The sequence below is a fragment of the Eurypyga helias genome, unplaced genomic scaffold (assembly GCF_000690775.1).
Source record: "Eurypyga helias isolate BGI_N326 unplaced genomic scaffold, ASM69077v1 scaffold14867, whole genome shotgun sequence".
Taxonomy (NCBI): domain Eukaryota; kingdom Metazoa; phylum Chordata; class Aves; order Eurypygiformes; family Eurypygidae; genus Eurypyga; species Eurypyga helias.
The window spans coordinates 46,657-67,416 of NW_010262473.1; the positions used below are offsets into that span (position 1 = coordinate 46,657).

At 37.3% G+C, this 20,760-nt stretch overlaps 1 protein-coding gene across 1 annotated transcript in view; it reads left to right on the forward strand.

The window, feature by feature from the left end:
- BRE (brain and reproductive organ-expressed (TNFRSF1A modulator)) overlaps positions 1–20,760 on the forward strand; it is a 165,993-nt gene that overhangs the window by 43,923 nt on the left and 101,310 nt on the right. The window contains exons 4-5 of the mRNA XM_010155743.1: positions 2,842–3,036; positions 8,263–8,337. Of these exons, the coding sequence (XP_010154045.1) occupies positions 2,842–3,036; positions 8,263–8,337 (270 nt within the window). The remainder of the gene's footprint in view (positions 1–2,841; positions 3,037–8,262; positions 8,338–20,760) is intronic.

Consider the following 20,760-nt stretch of genomic DNA (forward strand, 5'->3'; position numbering starts at 1 on the left):
GATCAGCAGTTATGTCCTGTTGTGTTTCTTAAGCTAAGCCTGTCCGTCTTGTGTGAATCTATAAATTATGGAAACTTAGGGTCTTTTTCAAATATGTACTCTAGACGTAAATGGTCCCCTAAGTGCTCCATCCACATTTGTAAGTTTTTCTTTTTTTGTCAAAGCAAGAATGTCTGAGTTTCTGAAGAATGAGAGCACCACCTTTCAAAATTTTTTTCTCCCAGCCATTTTGTTATGTGTGACAGAAATATATGGATTTTTTTCCTAATCATGGGAATGAGTGATGCAGAGGCAGTTAATGCAGCACTGCCATCCACAGTCATTCAAAAATCATGAATCATGTTGCTGAAAATTATGACAGTGGTCTAAAACCCATGTTTATGAGATAGAAAAAGGATTATATTTCTAAATTTTATTCATTTTATTTCTGTCTCTTTTTTTCTGTAGGAGGTAGTGCATACACAGATTTCATTGCCTCTCTGGTAGCTATTCACTTAAATTAGAAAGGGTAGAGGAAATGGGTAGAATGTAGCTGAGATTGCCTTAAAATTGATCCCCTCCAGGACTGGGGACTTCAGGAAAAACGCCATGTGGTAAAATATGAGATTAAATTGCCTTAGTAAACATTACTGATTTTTTTTTTTCTCCAAAAATAGCAAGATTTTCAAGTAATACATGTCTATTGTCGCTTTCACTGACAAATAAGACTTGCATGTTTTAAGTGATGACGCTGAAAATGAGAAATTCATTTTGCTAAGATTTCATATATATATGACTTCAGAGGGAAACAAGTATAATGTTGAGGAAAAAGAAATGCTTGAAGTATTAAGCCATCATACACACTTACTGAAGGCTGTATGAAATCATTCCAAAGGGATATATAATGAACTACAGGTATCAGAGATAGCAAAAATTATAAGCCTTTTTTACAGGAATAGCCACATAATTAGAGATTAGGCTACAGTAGGTTTCATTGTAGAGCTGAAGGTATGGTGCCTGGTAAATAATTGATTAAGCTTTCCATCTGCCTTTCCAGAGTGTCAAAAGATACAATTTGGACACAACTCTTCAATTTCTTTTCAGGTCTGAACTATGGAGTCTTACCTTGATAAGATCCTCTGTTTCAGTCTGACCTTTTTGGAAACCTCTTAATAGAATCAAAAAACAGCTGAGGTTGGAAAGAGCCTTTAGAGATCACCTACTGCAGCCCCACTGTGCAGGCAGGGTCATACACAGCAGGCTGTCCAGGTTCTTGTCCAGTTGGATTTGAGTATCTCCAAGGATGTAGGCTCGACAACCTCTCTGTGCAGCCTGTTCACTTGTATTTATTAGTTTTGGTGTTACACAAGATATGAATAGCTTGTATATTCTACAGGACATGGTTTTTATCCAGCTTCATTCATTTACTTAAGCTAGGTTAAGAAATGTAATTTTGTAATGTGTTTGAATACAAGTATTAAGATAGATGATTCAAAGAACAGAAATACTTCCTGTCCTTTGATTGTAGAAAATGATGCCTACCAAAGCCGTTTTTCCATGGAAGAGGTAATAAAGCACTAATGCTATGTTGTCCTTGTGGAAGAATGTAAAGGATGTATATATTTTGTTTATGAAATGTCTTTAACCTCTGGGATAAAAGTAACCACTTTGAGTTCAGATACTGATAAGTAATTTTATTTGAAGCTACTATATTTTGTTTTCACTTAGTTGTAAAATACACACATCTTCACCTGTTCTAAGGATCCTAATGTTAATTGTAAATCCATGGAATTTAAAATCCTGTTGCAGCTAGTTTGTTGTCGTATGTCTGTGTGATAGACAGAAATAAGGAATAATCTTGTCTCTACTCAAAGCTGACCAAAAGCCACATCACTATGTTCACATGCCCTGAGGTTGTATCAAGATGATCTGTTGGGGACCTAAGTACAAAGCATACAGGCTTTTGTGTCAGAACTGTCTCATGTCCTGTCAGCATGGAGTACAGGGTGAGTTCTGGCCTGCCCTTAACATGGATCCATTCTAGGTCAACCAGATGTGGGCACACAACACTGATCATGTTAGGTATGGCTTGTAACACGGAAAACCTTCCTGACTAAAACTTACTGTGCAGGGAAGACCAGACTAAGCTGATGTTAGAGTAGTTAAACTGAGAGATAACATTGCTACTGTGCTACTGACATGGTTATCTTCATTGTATTAACATTTTTATTTCTGTTAGTTCTGTTTCTTGCTATACAGTCAACTTGTAAACTGCAAGGCACATTGGCATTTGTGTCAAGGTAACTAGTGAAGAGACAAGGTGAAGTAAAGCACAAGATTGAGGCAACAAAAGAGAACCCATTTGCTCCGTCACTCTCAATACTGTATCCACTGTTTGAATAAGGGAGCAGGGTAGTTTCTCTAGTTGGTGTTAATTTGGCATATTCACTTGGCTTTTTGAGTTGGATACTGTGCAGGGTTGTACTTACCTGATCCCTGTATGTTTCATACCAGTTTTAATTTTTTTAATTCAGACGTAATTACAAGTTCTCAGATGCAACATTATAATTTTAGGGAAGAATGGAATGGTAATTTGGGCCTATCTACACTTGGTAGTAGCCTTGTTAGCAGTTTTCTGGTAGGTCCCTATGTGGGCTCCCAATTTGACATTAAGGCTTGCTTTTGCTGTTTGACGTGGTTTTCTTCAAAGCATGATACAATCTTTGCATTTAACATTATGGTTTAGATTTGGCACAAAGCTTTCACATGGATATGTGCCTCTGGTATCAGTATGGAAGGGGAAGTACCTGTCTTTCTATTGCTGTAAGCAATTTTGGTCTCTGTTCTTTTCTAATTTAACAGAATTTAGCTTCTTGGAATCCGTCAAACCCTGAATGCCTCCTGCTCGTTGTGAAAGAGCTTGTGCAGCAGTATCACCAATTTCAGTGCAGTCGATTACGTGAGAGCTCTCGTCTCATGTTTGAATATCAGACTTTACTCGAGGAGCCCCAGTATGGAGAAAACATGGAAATCTATGCTGGCAAAAAAAACAACTGGGTAAGCTATTAAGAATATTTCTGCTAAAATGCTTTTAGCAATCTTTTAATTTTATTAAATATTACTCTTCCCTTGGAAAACATAAGTTGTTTCTGTGGATCTCCATGCTTTGTGTTTCCAGTGGAGAAAACTTCTACTTGACTTCAGCTCACTTTCTGTATTCCCTATTTTGTACATTGCTGTCATTCCACTACCGTGGTTGAACCGTATTTCCAGGTGAGTTACTGTTTTTCAGCCTGATGTTAGTTCATCTGATTTATAGATGAAAACTTTGAAAACTGTTGAAAAGCGTGTGCAGTATTTACAGGGCAATCTACAGTGTTATCTGGAAGTTTGAGTTAGCTCTGAAGGTTTGAGAGGCAGGGTAACGGTGTTGGTATGACACCCTGCCCAGGCAAATCAGCCTGCTTAGGGGTAGGATGTATTAGGGTGTGGTTCCACATTCCGATTGAGTTGATTTAATTGGTAGCTGCCACTGCCTGTATCTTCTCTGGCATTTGTCTAAGCTGACATGAGTTGTTTCAGGAAGCTAAAATGGAGAGGGGAAAAAAAAAAAGGCTGTTTTTCTGCAGAACAACAGGAGGAGGTGAGATGGACTAGAGCAGTGACTTTGTAGGGCCATGTCTTCATATGACGATCGGTCATTAAACTGGCTTATCTGTTTTCTGAAGTTACATCCTTTGCCTGGGAAATGTGGCATGCTGTGTAGAAACACTCAGCCTTCTAAAATGAGACTGTTGGCAGTGTAGACGCTTTGGTTAGTGTGTGATTTGATCTTTTTTTCTTTTTAATTTCTCACTGATCCTTGCCACAGAGTAAGCTTTGCAAAAATCAGTTTCTTCTGCTGGTGGTGTATTTATCATGAGAAGTGTGGAGTAAGATATATCAGCAAGTACCTAATTGTGTTTATGGAGATCATATCCCCCACTTGCATTCAGCAACAGCATAGTCTTAAGATATAATAACCATCAGAAGCATGCTCTTCTGAAATAGATGCAGTCTGAAAATCAATGAAAATTCAGCATTCCTGTTGCAGCGTAAAATTCAGCTTTATGTCACTTTAATCGTCCTTAAATTACAGGTGACCTAAGGATGTTTACTTTACAACTCACCGTACTTATATTCATCTGTTTTGCTTTTCTTAGACAAGTCATCTAGGATTTTTTATTTTAAGCCAAGTAAAATTTTATCAGAGAATTTCACATTTCTTTTTCTTTTTTAATGTTTATAGATTAGAATATTTCATTGAAATTATTTTGTTCTTAAATGTTATTCTCTATAGGTGGCATCGCAAACAACTTGCCACATCTGTAAATATCATCATACTGATGTGTTGAAATGCAGGCGGCTCTCTGAACTGTTCTTGGATTTTATCATAGTTTTTGGCAGCTGGAAAATTCTACTCAAGATTGTAGAAAATTAGGGATTTTTTCCTTTTTTATGGGAAAGCCTTTTGAATCTTTACTCAAGAACTATTTTGCATTTGAAATACTGTCTTAGTTAAATATATTCCAATAAAATGAATACTTTTTTTTTTTGTGAAAGACATCCTTTTAATTATTGCAGAGCTATTTAAGGCTTCTGTAGCATGTACTTTTGTTTTCAAAGTTTACATTCTCTCTCTGAGACTCAGGGTCTCATTTGGGGACTTTATGAACCTGGTACCTACAAGACATGGGCTTGTTTATGGGAGTTCTGAAACACAAAACTGTGTAACTACCTCGTGTAGTTTTCCTTCCCATCCTTTACAACTGTCATCTTAGTCTTGATGATCAGCGCCAATAGCAGTGTTTATCTGAAAACCCAGAGGTAAAATGCGTGTTCTCTCCTTTGTCTTGAAGTCATTGAAATTCATGCTGCTGTCTCTCAGAATGAATAGTGGTTCGGCAGTCTTCTGAAATAGTAATCTATGAATGAACCTTTCATAGTGTTAGGAAAACAGTCATCTTAAGTGCGTAAGTTAATTAAAAAAAAAAGAGTTTGAAGAGGAGGCCTGAATTCAGTGCTGTGTCCCAAAAAGGAACAGAAATTTGCTTTTATACCTTTCTTCCAGTACCTCCAATTTCCTGAAGTGATCTCCAAGATCTGTGACAAATAAACACGTCATTATCTAGCTTGGTAGCTTCATGTTGGCAGAGTACCAGCTGATACAGGTGCCCATTGACTGTCTAATCTCTGTGGTGTGGTCATTTCACCTGACTCTACCCAGTGCCTGTCACCAGCTGGTTGGGGTTGGGCAGACAAGCACCATGGACAGGCACTGCCCTCTGCCCCTCCAGAATACTCTGGGGAGTAGAAGAAATCTTGATTGACACAAAGAATTACATAAAAGATCTAGCCTGCAAGTCCTTGTTTACTTCCACATCTTGGGGCAGCTGATGTTCTGATCAGAGGCCATTCATCTGTTCCATGGCCATCCCAGTTCATCAGACTTGGCATTTTTCCAGAAATTATTTTCTGGGTTTTAGGGCAAATGTATGGCATCTTTTTGGAAGCTAAGTCCAGACAAGAAGCACTCTCTATAATATCCTCTTCACTCTCAATAACAAGCGAGTGCCCTGACGGTCATTAAAGTAACCTTCATGTTACACACACACACAAGAGCTCAGTGATTTTTCTGCATACGTAAGTAGTACACCACCAGAAGGTTGGCATCTGTCCTCATGAGTAGCATCACCAGGAAAGCTTTCAGAGCCTGGCTTTAGTGTAATATATGTTCACTTTTTGTGGCATAGTGTTTCTGTGTGCAATTGCTTTGCCTCTATTGTGTGACCACCAGGGACAAATTCTAAGGGTAATTCCGGGCTAGCTGGCAGCAGGTTGGATTATATTCACCTAACATCACACGAACCCTTTTGGCAAATGATATTACTGGCAAGGTACGGTTGGAAAGATTTTGGTTGCATTCAAGATCCTGATTTTTTTATTGACTGGAAGGTAGAATGAGTTATCTCCAGTTCATGCCCAATGCATAGATCAAGAAACAAATCTGCACTGTTATTAGCATCGCTTATTGTAACATCTGCCTGATAACAGCATCCTTGTCTACATGTGCTTAGTTGCTTGGGATGAAATCTTTGCTTACTTTAGGCATAAAATTAATTGGAGGAATCCAGTTCTGTAGAATTATTTTCCTTCTTAATTTTATTTCATGTCAGTACCACAGAAAAATGTGCTTTGCAAACAGTCATTTATATTCCTCAGCTACCCTGCTTAACAGCTTACTGTTGATTTTGGAAAGTCAGTTTCCTTTGGCTTTGACCTCCAGTACATTCTCAGAGAGCCCTGTGCATCCGCAAGCTTGCTTCCGTCAGTAATTTTTTGTAACCAGTTCCTTTCTCAATCCACATGCAGAGCAGTCGGTGTGGTTTATCACTATGGAGGCTTATGGTCCAGTGGTGTATCACCAGGGACAACTCTTATGCTGAGCTCAAAGCAATTTATGGATTAGCATAGCTAATTGAGAAGGGAGGCAAAAGTACTATTTTGTAAAGGCATGTGGCAAATCTTCAGTGTCAGTACAGGTGCTAAAATACTTTGACTGCATTCCTCTTGAAGTGTCGTCATAGCCTTTGACAAGCTCTCCCCGTAGCAATGTGAAGCTTTTGTGATAGTATGTACTAAACGTAGTAAAGCAGTGGCCCAAAAGCATCCCTCTGACATCTGTGTGGGTTTAAGCTCTTGGGCATTGAGGGTGACTGAGTACTGGCACAGGTTGCCCAGAGGTGGGATCTCCATCCTTAGAGATTCTCAGAAATCATGGATTCACATGGTCCTAGGAAACAAACCAACCTGTTTGCTGTGAAGATCCTCTACATCTTTTCCATGGGTCACTGCTGCATGCTACAGAAAGCATGTTCCCACTATTTCAGACGGATTGCAGACTTTTGCTTACCACAAAGTACAGCTGTATATACAATAAGGATGATCCTGTTAAAATCTAGCATACTATTTACATTCACCCTTTCAATAAGAATTGCCATATACACGTTCTCACCATAGATGGATGTGCACTTTGTTAAAATTTCTATATCATATATTTCTTGTTTGCAAGTGTGTTTCTTCTTGCTGTGTCTGGCTACACAGAACATTTAAAATAGTAAAATGAAAATAAGCTGCAGATAACTGTGTTCCGGGAACAGTGAAGAAGTACATATGTGTTACTGCGTGAGAACAGGTGCTGTGTATTCACACAGCTTTGGTTTGTTCCTTGCCTGTTAAAATGAAGTACTGGATTTTAAAAATTATGTGTCATCATATGTAACTAGGTAGCACATGTATGCAAAATGGGGCGGTGCTAAAACTGAAAAAAGTTCTGCTACCTTCTCTCCAGATGGTCTGATTTCTTGTACTTAACCGATAAAACTAATGTTGAATGCTTTTTGTACTGTTAATTCAGCAATACAAATATACTTGCTGTATGGCTACTTTATTGAATTAAAAAATAAGGATGACAAAAAAAAACAGTATGGAGGAAATCAGGCAAGCATTTGTTTTTCAAAAAGCTCCAACTTCATTGCTCCGTAGCCAGGTGGACAAAGTCTGGTTTTGAGGAAGTCTATGAAACAGAAAGGAAATCCTTTCCATTTCCTTTGCATACCCTTTATGCATAAAAAAGAGCGATGTGTAGGGGACGATTGGCAAATTTTCAGTAAATGGTTGTTAGGTGTTGAGTCACATAATTCTGAAAACAAATTATATAAAAAACCTTATACTTCAGTTGTCTCCTCTGTATTTATTCAGAGGACACTTCTGATACATTCTTACCTTACTCAGCACAAATGCTTTTATGTGTCCCTGCAGTGTTTGTGAAGATGCCTCTATTTTATCTGTACGTGCATTCAGATTTGTCAGGTTTTTAGCTTTGCTTTCAGACCGTTCGCAGGTCTCGCCAGACCTTTGTCCGGAAATGAGTACAGCCAAGTTACATCTATATTTAGGGCCTAACAAAGTATAGTCTGATTTTTTGTCATACACATTGTTGTATTCTGACTACTTCTTGCTGTTGACTTACTAGCAATGATGTTTTATGGTTGTTAAGGTGTTTTCTCTGGAAGTTATGTTTTTCCTCTTCCATAATTCCATTGAGAAGTGTTTTAAATCTTAATCCTTCTCTTTGGTATGAGCTCTTACACATTTCTCTGGTTAATATTTCAGCATCAGAATGTTCAATTTGTGGTTCTGTTTTAGACACCAGGTCTCATTAGTATTACTTTTTCTCCACAGACCGGTGAATTCTCAGCTCGCTTCCTCTTGAAGTTGCCTGTAGATTTCAGCAATATTCCTACATACCTTCTCAAGGTAAAGTGAATGTCTGAGTTGACAGTATTTGTGAGAGAGAGTGAATTATTGAAATGTTCTTAGTCACTATTTTGACTTTCCTGCCCTCCTCCTCGCCAAGAGTTTGAAAGTCCACCATTCTAAACCTGATTGGATTATATGCTTTGGAAAGCTAATGCTAGACATACTGTGGTTTTGTGTGCCGTTTTTTCAGGTAGTAAATAAACACCTGTCACTCTAAAGGACCTTGTGGGATTTGTGTTGTTGCAGAAGATGGCATGCAATGCAGATGTTCTGGGTTTCTAGACAATAAGTAGTAAACTCTTGACCGTATCCAAGGTATTATCTTGGGGAATAAATTTAAACATTTCCAGAAACTCTTTATATGAGTCTATGGAATTTCATACCCTATACGTGTTGGTTTTTTTAATGAACTGTCCCATTGTACCAGTAGTCTTGATAGTAGAAGCAGAAAAGTGAACTATACCCCTTCTTAACAGGGAGTGAAAGCAAGTACTGATGACACAAACTGAAGTCTTTGATTACTCTACTTCCTTGTTTACAGTGAACACTAATTTGACCAGATAACTTTTGAAAGTAGAGTAGTGATGTGACTTGGCAAAAAGTATCTTTCTTTGCTAAGAGGAAGAAGAAAACAGACAAACAAACAAACAAAAACCTTGCGACATATTACCAACATGGAATAATTTGAAATGAGTGGTTGTCACAGAAGAAAGACAGTCACTCTTTCAAGCAGTTACTGTGGAAGCCCATCATAAGGCTGATGTTACTATATTCAGAGAATGCAGGGAGAGATCTGGGTTCTCTGTTTATCATTACTGTCAGAATGAAGTGCCAGAACTTCTACTACAGGCAAGGTTTGCGTCAGCTGATTTTGCCAACACTTATCTTTCCTTTAAACTGCACGATTGCCTCCTTACTCAGCTTTTTACTTTTAAATATTTGGAAAGAAGAGCAGCTACTTAATGTTTAGCAACCAATGTGTTGAGATGAAAATGTCAGTGTAGATCCCGTTACCTCCTCTTCATCTTATTGTTAAAACTGTCTTCAACTATTGTTAAATCACAATTACAAGTGCGAATCTTCGTTTTTTCTGCAGAGGAGATGTCTTGAGCTAAGAACCATGAAAAGAAAGGCAGGCACATATTCTTACTGAAATTTTTGGTTGTAGGCATCCTATGATTTGGTTGAGTATCCTATGATTTCTTTACCTGCTGTAGACTGTTTGCCGTTTGAGTATCCAGTCCCTCCTAACTTTGTCAAAAGCATCCAGATATTTTCACTTTGTTCCTGTGCTCATGGTAGCAGCACTTCTCCCAGCTGCTGTCTTTCATCAGGGCCTTGGTTTTTCACTTCATGAGAATGTTTCCAGGCAGATGTAAGAAGGTTGGCCAAGGCCTTTTCAGGAAGGATGGCGTTGAGAAGCAGGATGCAGCAACAGGTCACCTGAACTGCAGGATAGCTGTCATTTGCTTCTGAAATACCCTGTGGAAAAAAGGAGACTGAGTGTCTAATGTGGACTGTGTTGTCTGCCTCTACCGGCACTCCAAGTGACCTATTTTCCAGGAACAATTTAAAATTGTTCAAGAATTTCGGGACAGGATAGCCAGTATGTTCAATAGTTTCAGTCACAGGGCTGTCTTATACCTCTGTTCAGCCTCTGGGGAAACTGCATGACTTGGAGGTTGGAGGGTGGTGTATGACATGTAAGTAACTGTCACCACGTAGAAACCCTGCGAGAGAAACAGATTCCACTTTTGTTTCTGAAGAGTAACGTTTTAATGCATGACAGCATAGTCCTTCTCACTGTAATTCCCTATCATGTTCACTAAACATATTCCACCTTCTCTAAACAAGGTTGGTATGCTGTGGATAAATCACCAGCGCTCCACAACTGCTTCCTGGAGCGTTGTTCACCCTGAGTACTGAATGATTCATTCGTTTGAAGGAAAACATGTATTTATTTTGCATGACTATATATGACACTGTGATTTGAGGTTATATATGACTGTGATTTGAAGAGGTATGCATAGAAGGTAGCAGAATAAAATCTTCACTGTCTACCTTTATTTTAACATTTTCAAAATCTTAATGCCTTAGCTTTGGGGTTTTAAAATGAACGTATTTTTGTATGTAATAGCCTGGACTTTTACAACAGCAAATCCTTCTTCATGGGCAGTGTACTGATGAAATCCTTAGCTTTCTTATGCAGACTTCCACTATGCAGACTGGCAGGTTAACTGTCTGTGGTAGGAAGGTGATTTGTAGTGTGGATGAGTATCCACAGGAGAAGAAATACTGTTTTATTCCAGTAGTGTGTGTTGACTACAGAAGAATGGTTTGACTCAGGCTCCAGCATGGATTATGACAAGAGTGTGCTCTGTAACAGGCATGGATCTTTTACCCCTGTTGCCTTTACCTCCTGGTATTCTGACACTATCAGCTGTATGAATGTTATCCCATACGACAACAATATAAAGGCAGGTGGAAGTGGAGCTACTGTGTTGCAGTTGAAATAATTATGCTCGGAGTACTCCAAATTCATAAAGCCATTAAAAAAAAAAATCAGATTTTTTAAGCTCTCCATATCCTCCTTATTTCTTTTGTTTTTTTTGGAGGACACTTTTGATTTAAATGGATCTTTGATTTGTTGCAATGAAATATGGGTTTATTTTCCAGAAGGTCTGCCAGTTATGTTGGCTTTAATGCTAACTGCTGGATAATAGTACATGATAGAGGATCTATTGATGTGGTAGAAATAATTGTTAATATATTACCCTGAAAGGTGGAAGAGCAGTCAGTAGTTGAAGGCTGTTAGTGCATTAACAGCTTAATGTTTAACTGCAGAATTAAATATGTTTGAATTATGTTCTTCTCTGTAGCCAGCCTTACAGTGTGCAGTAGCTTCTCTGTGATGATTTGCAAAGTTCAAACCTGTGTTATACTTTTTCTGCCATGTTGGGTTTTTTTTTAATGTTTAATTAATGCTACAGGTACTAAAATCTGGTGAAATATTTGAAGACTTTTATTTTTGCCTCATCAATCACCCCTAGTACCCCAGTGATTTGTAATGCTCCTCTGAAATTTCTGTAGATGTCAGGTGATAATCACAATGCAATGTATTCACTGTACAATACTGGTTTTGAGTCAGTCTCTTTACAGATACCATCTATGCCACAGTGATAATGAAGGTTACAGACTTGGCATCTAGAACACCTCATCCAATTTTTGTTTCACACTCTGCAGTTTTGGTCAGCTACAGGGATGTGTTGTCGTAATGATAATTCATTAAATATCTCCAGCTCAGTAATTTACAATTTGTACCAGATTATGTGACTGTAGTATGATTACACAATATGAGTGAACTTTAGAGTATGTAGCCGGTGATGCTGTTGAAAACAAGACATTTAGGTGATTTTTGTGGGGGGGTTATATTTTTTGAAAAAAATATTCCATGCTTTTTGAGGTTTTGGTTAAGTAAGATGTGCCCTGTTTACCACCACTTTCTTGCATGTCATTTTTAAAGTATTCATTTCCTATTTTTACATACCTGCTTGCTGTGCCCTGATTAATAGCTAATATCTGGACCAATGTAGCTATGATGCTGTGACCAGCAGGCTTCTAATAATTTCTTATTATTCAAATGTAAAGAAAATATGCAAAGCAGACCTAATTTCTTTTTGCTGAAGATTTAAAAAAATCTTTAAACTTGTTTTTTCTGAAGACCTTTTCTGTGATGACCGTTGTATTTTGTGCATATCTTTCAGAACTGAAACGAATAACAGACATTGTCTAGACACATTGCCAGGGGCCAAACAGTTCTGTGTAAGACTGTCAATGGAAAAGGTTTATCGTCAAGTTCAAATTGAAAGATAAGAACATATTTGTGTTTTTCCTTACTCTGATTTCATCATTTGGAAGTCTGTTAAAAGACTTAAGTGCAACTTTTGTTTACGACGTAGAACAAATTCCAAGTACTGTGAAAAGAGTGCAATACTTGTGTATGTTTGGGTAATCAACTACAGTAGAGAACAAACAAAAGTTAAGTATAATATGTAGGGTCAAATGAGACTTTTTTTTCCTGTCTGGTTTCTTTGTTATTGTGATTTAGCTCTTTGATTTATTTGACAGCTTTTAAGGTTTCTGTTAAATTACTACAAATAAGAAAACACAGATATGCTTGGATAAAAAGTAGTGTTCCTGCTGTTTAACTTCAATTTGAGCAAAATATTCTGAAAAAGTATAATATTTTCTTTTGCTTTCAAACTTCATTTGATTTTGTTGATAGCTCGTAACTAACACTTGCTGTGTTGTGATCTTAAGTTCACCAAGTCAATGGCATGAAGTAATTGGAGTCCAGATCTGGCTAGCTCTTTTTACACAAGACTGTTTTAGAATCATAGCATCACAGAATGGTTTGGGTGGGAAGGGACCTTACAGACCATCTAGTTCCACCCCCCCTGCCATGGGCAGGGACACCTTCCACTAGACCAGGTTGCTCAAAGCCTCATCCAGCCTGGCCTTGAACACTTCCAGGGATGGGGCATCCACAGCTTCTCTGGGCAACCTGTTCCAGTGCCTCACCACCCTCTCTGTGAAGAATTTCTTCCTGATATCTAATCTAAACCTCCCCACTTTCAATTTGAACCTGTTACACCTTGTCTTGTCACTACAGGGCCTTGGAAAAAGTTTTACACTGTGCTGCGAAGCTACCTCTCAAAAGAGCATAGAGCATTTTGTAGTATATACTGCTTGATTGTCTTCCCATAACATATGTGTCTTCTGTGTTGGGTAGAATGATGGACCTGTACATCACACGTAGCTTGTCACATCTATGGTGCCAGCTATCACTTTTACCTCCTTTACAAATAGGAAAACTGGGGGTTTAGAAGGCTTGGAGGTAATCCTGAAATAATATGTAGTTCTCATAATTCATAAAACTTTGACCTTGCTTTCCATAAAGATCTTTTAAGCTAATACATAGATTGCTATTAATCTTACCCTGTTTTAGACTTTGACAGAGACATAAAGTTAGCTTTCTGAATCGTATTCCATAATGTATTCCTTATCTTGAGATGTATGTAAGCATTCAGGGCAAATAGTTTAAAATTTAAAAGTAATGTCAGTGTGATATTCACTAGATTTGCTTATTGTAGCAGCATTAAATTACTTAAGCAGAATATTGAATAGTCCAAGATTGTCTAGGTTTCTTCTGTTAATAGTTTCAGGGCCAACTTTATAACATGCAATTATAATGAGCCATTGAGATTTTAGATTAGCAGTGGGTCTGTGCAAGTTAGCACTGGCAACGTTCAAAACAGAATAGCTTGTAGTTGCTGAAGCCAGTAAATTGTATGATCTAGAAGCCGTGAAAATAAATATAACCTGTGTGCGAAAGACATTTATCAAGAAGAGGTGGCATTGATACTTGTCTCTCAGAATCTTTAATTTTACCCAGTGGCCAGAAATCTGCGGTTTGATTTTGTTGTCCACTTTTTTCATTAAAAGGGGCTAAATGAAGTAGCATCGAGGAGGTGTTTCTTTTCCTCCATATGCTGCCCTGTGTCAGAGTAGCAGCCTCTTGCCAGAAGCATTCAAACTCCAATCAGGGTAGCTTGCATAATGAGTGAGGCCAAAAACTTAAAAAAAAGGCAAAAATGAGGTGTTCATGTCCTGAAATCTTTCTGGCAGTTTAGGAAGTTGTGGAGTCAGAAAAATAGTCACTATTTTGTGATAAAATATTTGTGTCTACTTTTTCATAATAATTCAAAAATCCTAAGATCGGTCAGCTGTAAAGATTTGGGGCTTTTCTTCTGGCCCTTGTAAAAAATTACATAGCAGGATGTTTCCATTGTCACAGTAGGTAAAAGTGTAGGATCTTACTAATTCAGTGTATAGAAACATTGTGCTTCTTAGCGAGTCTTACTGCTGCAGCCTAATGATTAGAGTTTTGCAGAATATGTCAGCCCTCTTGCTCTGCCACCATTGGAGAGTTAAAAGTGTTGCTGCTCTAATTCAGTGAAGCTCCAGAAATACTTATAGAAATTACAATTTAATTAGTCAACCTTTCATGATTTTACTCGAATATCTTCTGCCCACAAACCAAGGGAAGCAAAGCCCTATAAAGATACACTTTATAATCAGAACATGTTATATATGAATTTGGTAAACTGATCATTCCCTCCATTCTCAGTAAATTTTATTAGTACAACTTCTCCACAACGACATGATTTGTTTGTAGTAACTAGTCACTAAAACCACATAAAACATGTTAGTGTCGGGAGCACCTTAAGCTCCATATGCTGAAAGCCAAAAGCAATTTTTTTAAATCAGCTTTTTCTGTAATTTATTGGAAGATTTTGTTAATAAGATCTGTCAACTGGAACAGCTCATTCTGCACAGCTGATGATTTTTATAGGTTATGATCTTAATATGAATCATAATCTCCAATCAACTGTATTTCTGGTGACATCTTATATTTAAACATTTTATTTTTATAACTCAGTAGTAAGGGGCTGCCACATATACCGATAAATTAAATCTTACAATATTCATCTCAATTTCTGGGAATTTTGCAATTTTGATAGAGCTACTAATTTGCTATTGTGAGATGAGTAGAAATAGGTTTTTTCATTAATTAAAAAAAAAAAATGTTGAAGAAAACCAAGGTAAAAAGAACAGCTTCTGAGATTTAAAAGGCTTTTTTGCGTCTGGTGGGAAAGTTTATAGACACGTTATGTTGCGTGACTTGGTTCAGATTCACTGCCTTGTTAGGGCTTGTAATTTGTACTATTGCTTTACATTTGCATTCTATGTATTGCATAGGAAGAATGGAATTCAATAGCCATAAAAATAATTGCAGGTTATTACATAATGATGGTGCTTGTTTTATCTGTCATGGTCCACCCATAGTATGTTGAACAAGCAATGTACAGTGGTCTTAAACTGGGAAGAGGATCTTGGATATATATGTATTTAACTTAACTTTTTCTTTAGTTCTCTGTTGCTGTTTATACTTGAATGAAAAAATATTTGAGGAGTTGTTGAGCATAGAATATGAGCCTAGCAATGAACTGTGGAACTCATTAACCAGCAAATCTGCATTTGCAAATGTAGAAGTACATAAAGCGTGATGGTCGGGTGTGAAGAAGGATATTTCAGTGCTGAGCCCACAGCATCTTTCTACTGTTAGGTTTCTTCCTTAGGCTTCAGATGAGGGCTTAAGTCCTAGAGCAGCTCATATTTTGAGGTTTTAAAGTCAATTTTGTACATAAAAGTACTAGTTATTTACTGTTATAGTGATTTGGTTGGTCTAGTGGTTCAGGTTTCTTTTTTTGTTCTGGCTTTCAGATTAGTAGATTATGCCTGTCTCGTAAAAAAGAATAGTACTAACACGAATGTACGTCTGTATGATGATTTCATATGATTCTTAGTCACTCTTGTTTTGGATTCTGTGATTTGCATTGGTAACTTTTCTCTGATAAATAAACAGAAGTCTTTGACGGGTGTCAGCCTAAAAAGGTTTGGGTTTTTTTAATATGTATCTGAGAAAAGCCTGCATAGCAGAGTGTATTACACTGCTCAATTTTATTTGGTTTCGTAGGTTTTAATGTTTGAGCCAAAAATATAAAAACAGGGGAGGAAAAAAAAAGCTTTACTGTTTAATCAGTTACTCTCAGCAGTAAACATTCTGAGGTTGGATGATCCATCACATTTATTTTTGTCTAATTGATACTGACAACGTCATTGATCATAATATCATGAAACATAAAGTTAAAAAAAAAATCTAGCATGTTCTGCTATTTTGCTTCCATGTTACCAAAAGAATGCACAGCATTTTCTCCACTCATTGCTAATGAATAATGTGCCATGTTTCTATCAGCTTTGCATTTCTATAGATACTTCGCTTTAGGGCAGTAGTTGCTCGTTAAAAAAAAGGCATATTTTGATATTTCGTGTTTTAGAGGAAGACTTTAAATGGAGAAGGCTAAAGGAAAGACTGCCTTGTCCAGCATCATCCATGTGAGACAGTGAAAGATAAATAAAACTTAGACCTGTTGACTGTCTAGTTCTGTTTTAACGATTTAAGTGTTCATGCTAGGACTTGTATGTCTTTTATGTGCTGGGGCCTGTAATCGTTGCAAACAGCACGTCCATGGGAGAGATGGGGCAGTGGGGAGAAGCATTAATTTGGCTTCATTGGATGCAATTAGGTGTGCTCCTTAGGTCTTAACAGGTTACCAGTACATCAAAATCTGGGCAAAAAGGTGTCTGTGAATTAAATGTTGGTTTTCCATTCCATGATCTGTCTGGACTGCGCATAAGATATTTAAGTATACTCACATAATATAGATAGGAAGTTGTTCTGCTGAAGGAAAATAGTGAAATACAGTTAAACTACTAATGCTGCTGCAAGTCTTACCATTCTTTGTCATTTTAATAATTTACTTACTGGAATTAGCTTTAGTAATAGACTGCTGGAATATGTACCTTTCTTAGTATATCTAAACATATTTATATATTTGGAGATATTCTGTGTTTTGCTGTAACATCTTTTCAGGTCCAGAAAAATGTTAGACAAATGTGACTGATGCCTTGACTAAAACTGATGACTGACTGATGGTATGTAAATAATCAGCTACTCATTTGCAAGAACCCTGAGGACAATGTGTTGGTTAACAAAGAATAAACAGGCTTGTTCCAAATTATTATTTTCATTGTTTAGCATTTATAGTGCGTGTCCTAGATAAAATCATTAATTCTACCTCATTTCACCTAGACTCACGACTTTTGTAAGTAATAAATCCTATTTAATTTTCATCTTACTATTGTTAAGTGATCAGATTAGCTCTCAGCGTAGGTCAAATTATACAAAGGTTACCATTTTGACATACCTATAAGTATTGCCTCTTTCTGTCTACATAGGCTAGATGAAAATAGTAACTGAGCATCTCACAAGTTCTGATTTAATATCTTGTTCACAGTAGTTGTGACATATGGAAAAAACCCTCTATTTTTTACACTGGACTTGAAGTATGGTGGAATTAGGTGTATAATACAAATTTACAGTGTAATCCTGAGCCGTCAGTAGAGGCTGTCCACGGCTTTACCCTGAATGGTGTTCCTAGTCTCCCTCTCTTTCTATAACCTTTGCAATTCATCACAATTACAACGAGCATTCATTCATTCAGGTCCAGTGCATTTTGGCACATTTTTCTTGAAGGAAAAACAAGCCACTGCTGGCAGCAGGGAAAGTTGTATGACTTCAGCGTTGTTGATTTTTCTTGTAGGCCATTTTTCCACTGTTAGGGATTTTTATGTTGTCTCTCCTTAAAATTCTTTACTGTTCATGTCTGTCTTAAGTACCTGTTGATTTTAGTTATCATGGACACCTCTTAACATTGGGACAATAACTTACAAGATCTTATATTGACTCATAAGTCACCTTTTCCATTGGAAAATTGTACACTGCTTTCCCCCACTCCTCCCCCCCCCATACTGAATAGTTACACAACAACAACAAAGCTTCCCCTGAGCATTCAAAAGACCATGGCTTAGAGTTCCCGCTACTGGTCCAAGCAATAATAAGCATTTTGTTTCCATTTCTGAAAGGAATGAGATGCTCTCTGCATGCCACTGACAGGGGTCAGTAGCAGTAAAATCATTACAGGTACATATTATTTCTCAGGATCAGGCTCTTGTTAATATTAGATGAAATGGAGTGTCTCTGATGCTTAGAGCTTCCATGATACCTTCCTTACAAAGTTCCCAGAGCCCAGCTGTGTTCTGCATGAAAGAAAAGCATTGTAGCTGTTTCACTGGTTTAAGAAAAATAAATACAATAAAAGCAAATAAATGAGAGAGCAAGGGGGACATGAAATCTGGCTTCCTGACTGTCTGACAGTCCTCTGTGTGAGAAGTATCTAAGATAAGCTTTAATTTTATATTCTTTACACTGCGTTTTGTCGTTGTTTACAAATGGAACACTTAATTTCTAGGTAGAATTTAGTTCTTTGCGTATGCATTTTGGTTTATGCATATCATGTATTTTGACAGTGTATGTAAAACGCTGTTAAAATGGTAGTAATTTCTAGGCTTTGTTCTGTGTAATTAACCTTGACTGCACAAGAACGTTACTGAACAGAAGAGCTGTTTATATAGCATTAAATACTCATTTTTAAATGACAATTCAAGCCGCTTTTGCAAGTTCTTTTTGTCTGTGTGTGGCTTTTTTAATTTAAAATCAGAAACCTTTGAGACTTTATTTCAAGACGTGGCAATTGATAGATGAATACTGGGCAATAAAAAAATATTTTGAGCAGGCAGTGTATTTGGAATAAAGAACAGTGACCAGGATTTACACAACTTGCCTAGTAGTGGTGGTGTTAATAATATGAAACTTCAGGACTGCATGCTTTATGAGCTTTCCTAAAACAAAAGAAATGTTGGAACGAAATTACCAGAGGGATTCTTCTGGTTGCAATAGCGAATGTTTCATGAGAAGCTGTGCAACTGAATTTGTCATAAACAAGACTGGCATTTTACGATTGTCTTCTTGCAGCATCAGTTTTACAGTATGGCAGCAACATAATAACTGAAATATTCTCCTTCTTTTTTGTGTTCACCACATGTTGCCAGTTCCTTCTTGAAACCATGTCTGATCAAACTGCAGCCCAGTTTACAGACCTTCAGGCAATGATAGTATCAGATTTAGGAGACTATACCTGTGAAAGCAACTTGGAGTCGTATATTATCTTTCTGACTCATGTGAGGCAGCATTGCAATATGCAGAATTATTTTTCCTTGGCTTCTTTATTTATAAATTCTGTGAATATAACTGGATATATTTACCTCTCCTAGAAAAATGGTGTACAAGGCTTTATGCCAGTGATACCTTTTGATAATAGTGATAATAACATTTTGGTAGCTACCTGTGTGTGAATAAACAGTATATTAATCAAATGCTCCAGTGCTAAATAAAAAATAAGGAATAGCACTATAAAGTTAATTTAAAAGCAAAGAATTGAGAATAATTGGAAGCCTAGTAAGAAAAAACGATCCATATAAGGTTGATAAAAATGCAGTCTACGAAGTTTGGAGAGATGCATTTCCAGGAAACTTCTAAAATTATAATAGTGATCTGTATAAATAGGATTTAAAAAAACCCAAATATATATATATAATTTTTGCCATGCAATTCAGCAAGATAAAAGGTGAGTCTGTGTTTAGTAGTTGTGGATGCCTCATCCCTGGCTGTCTTCAAGGCCAGGCTGGAGGAGGCTTTGAGCAACCTGGTCTAGTGGAAGGTGTCCCTGCCCATGGCAGGCGGGTTGGAACTAGATGGTCTGTAAGGTCCCTTCCAACTCAAACCATTCTGTGATTCCATATTTGAACAGAGCAAGGTGATGCGTGTAGTTTCCTGTCACACACAGAAGTAGGTTTAAGGTTTTTAAGTAAAACATCCAGATTTATGAGCAATAAAAATAGTGAAGTTTCATGTAGGTTTAATCCTTTGTCTCCTGGAATCTCTGCCCTGTGGTTGTCCATGTGTACCATATAGCAGTTGGTCAAGTGAGATGATGGGAAAGTGTTTTCACTGTCTGACCCCTCAGTTGCCACCATTCATAGCAAGTTGAATTTACCTGTTGCAATATTTAGTGGGGTAATCAGTTGTCTGTCTCCTCTGCCTGGCTGCTGATCTTCAAATAGCTTTGATGAACTTAATTATCTTTGAGACTGAAAACAGGATGAGGAGAGGAGGAAGAGGGCGGGAGGTGTCTGAAAGTGTGCTCACATGTGCGTTGAATCTGAAACCAAATTACAAGGGGGAAAACTTATTACAGTGTGTGTACATTAGAATGAAGAACTTGCTGACACTGAAAAATTTTTTCATCATCCAAGAACTGGAACAATTTTGCTCAAGTGGGATGAATGCCCAAATAGAATATTTATACTTGCTTAGCACTGAGACATTTGGTTCAGTTTGTAAACTCCTTCTTGCAACCTAAACCTCTATCAGTGTTGTTTAAATCAATTTGGGAATATCCATCTAAGGGATTATACAATCTAAAATTACATCTTTAGTCAAATGATCAGTGCAAGAACATTTGTGGTAGGTCAAGGTGCAGTTGGTTTTCTCCTTCCTCCACTGAATTGTTCCTCATTGCTACTGTGAAGGAAATCTTTCCCTCCACATGAGCTAAGAGAATCAATAGGAAGTTTTCACTCTGAAGACAGCTTAACAGCTCATTTAATATGCAAAAGCTATTTTAGAGTCGGACAGAAAAAGCAAGAGTCTGAATTTGTGGAGAAAGGTGAATAATCTCTGCATTACCATATTAAGGCAATTTTGGAAGGTACAATCAATTAAGATATTTACAGCTGAACAAAACACATTAGACTCTGCTTTTTGAATCACAGAGA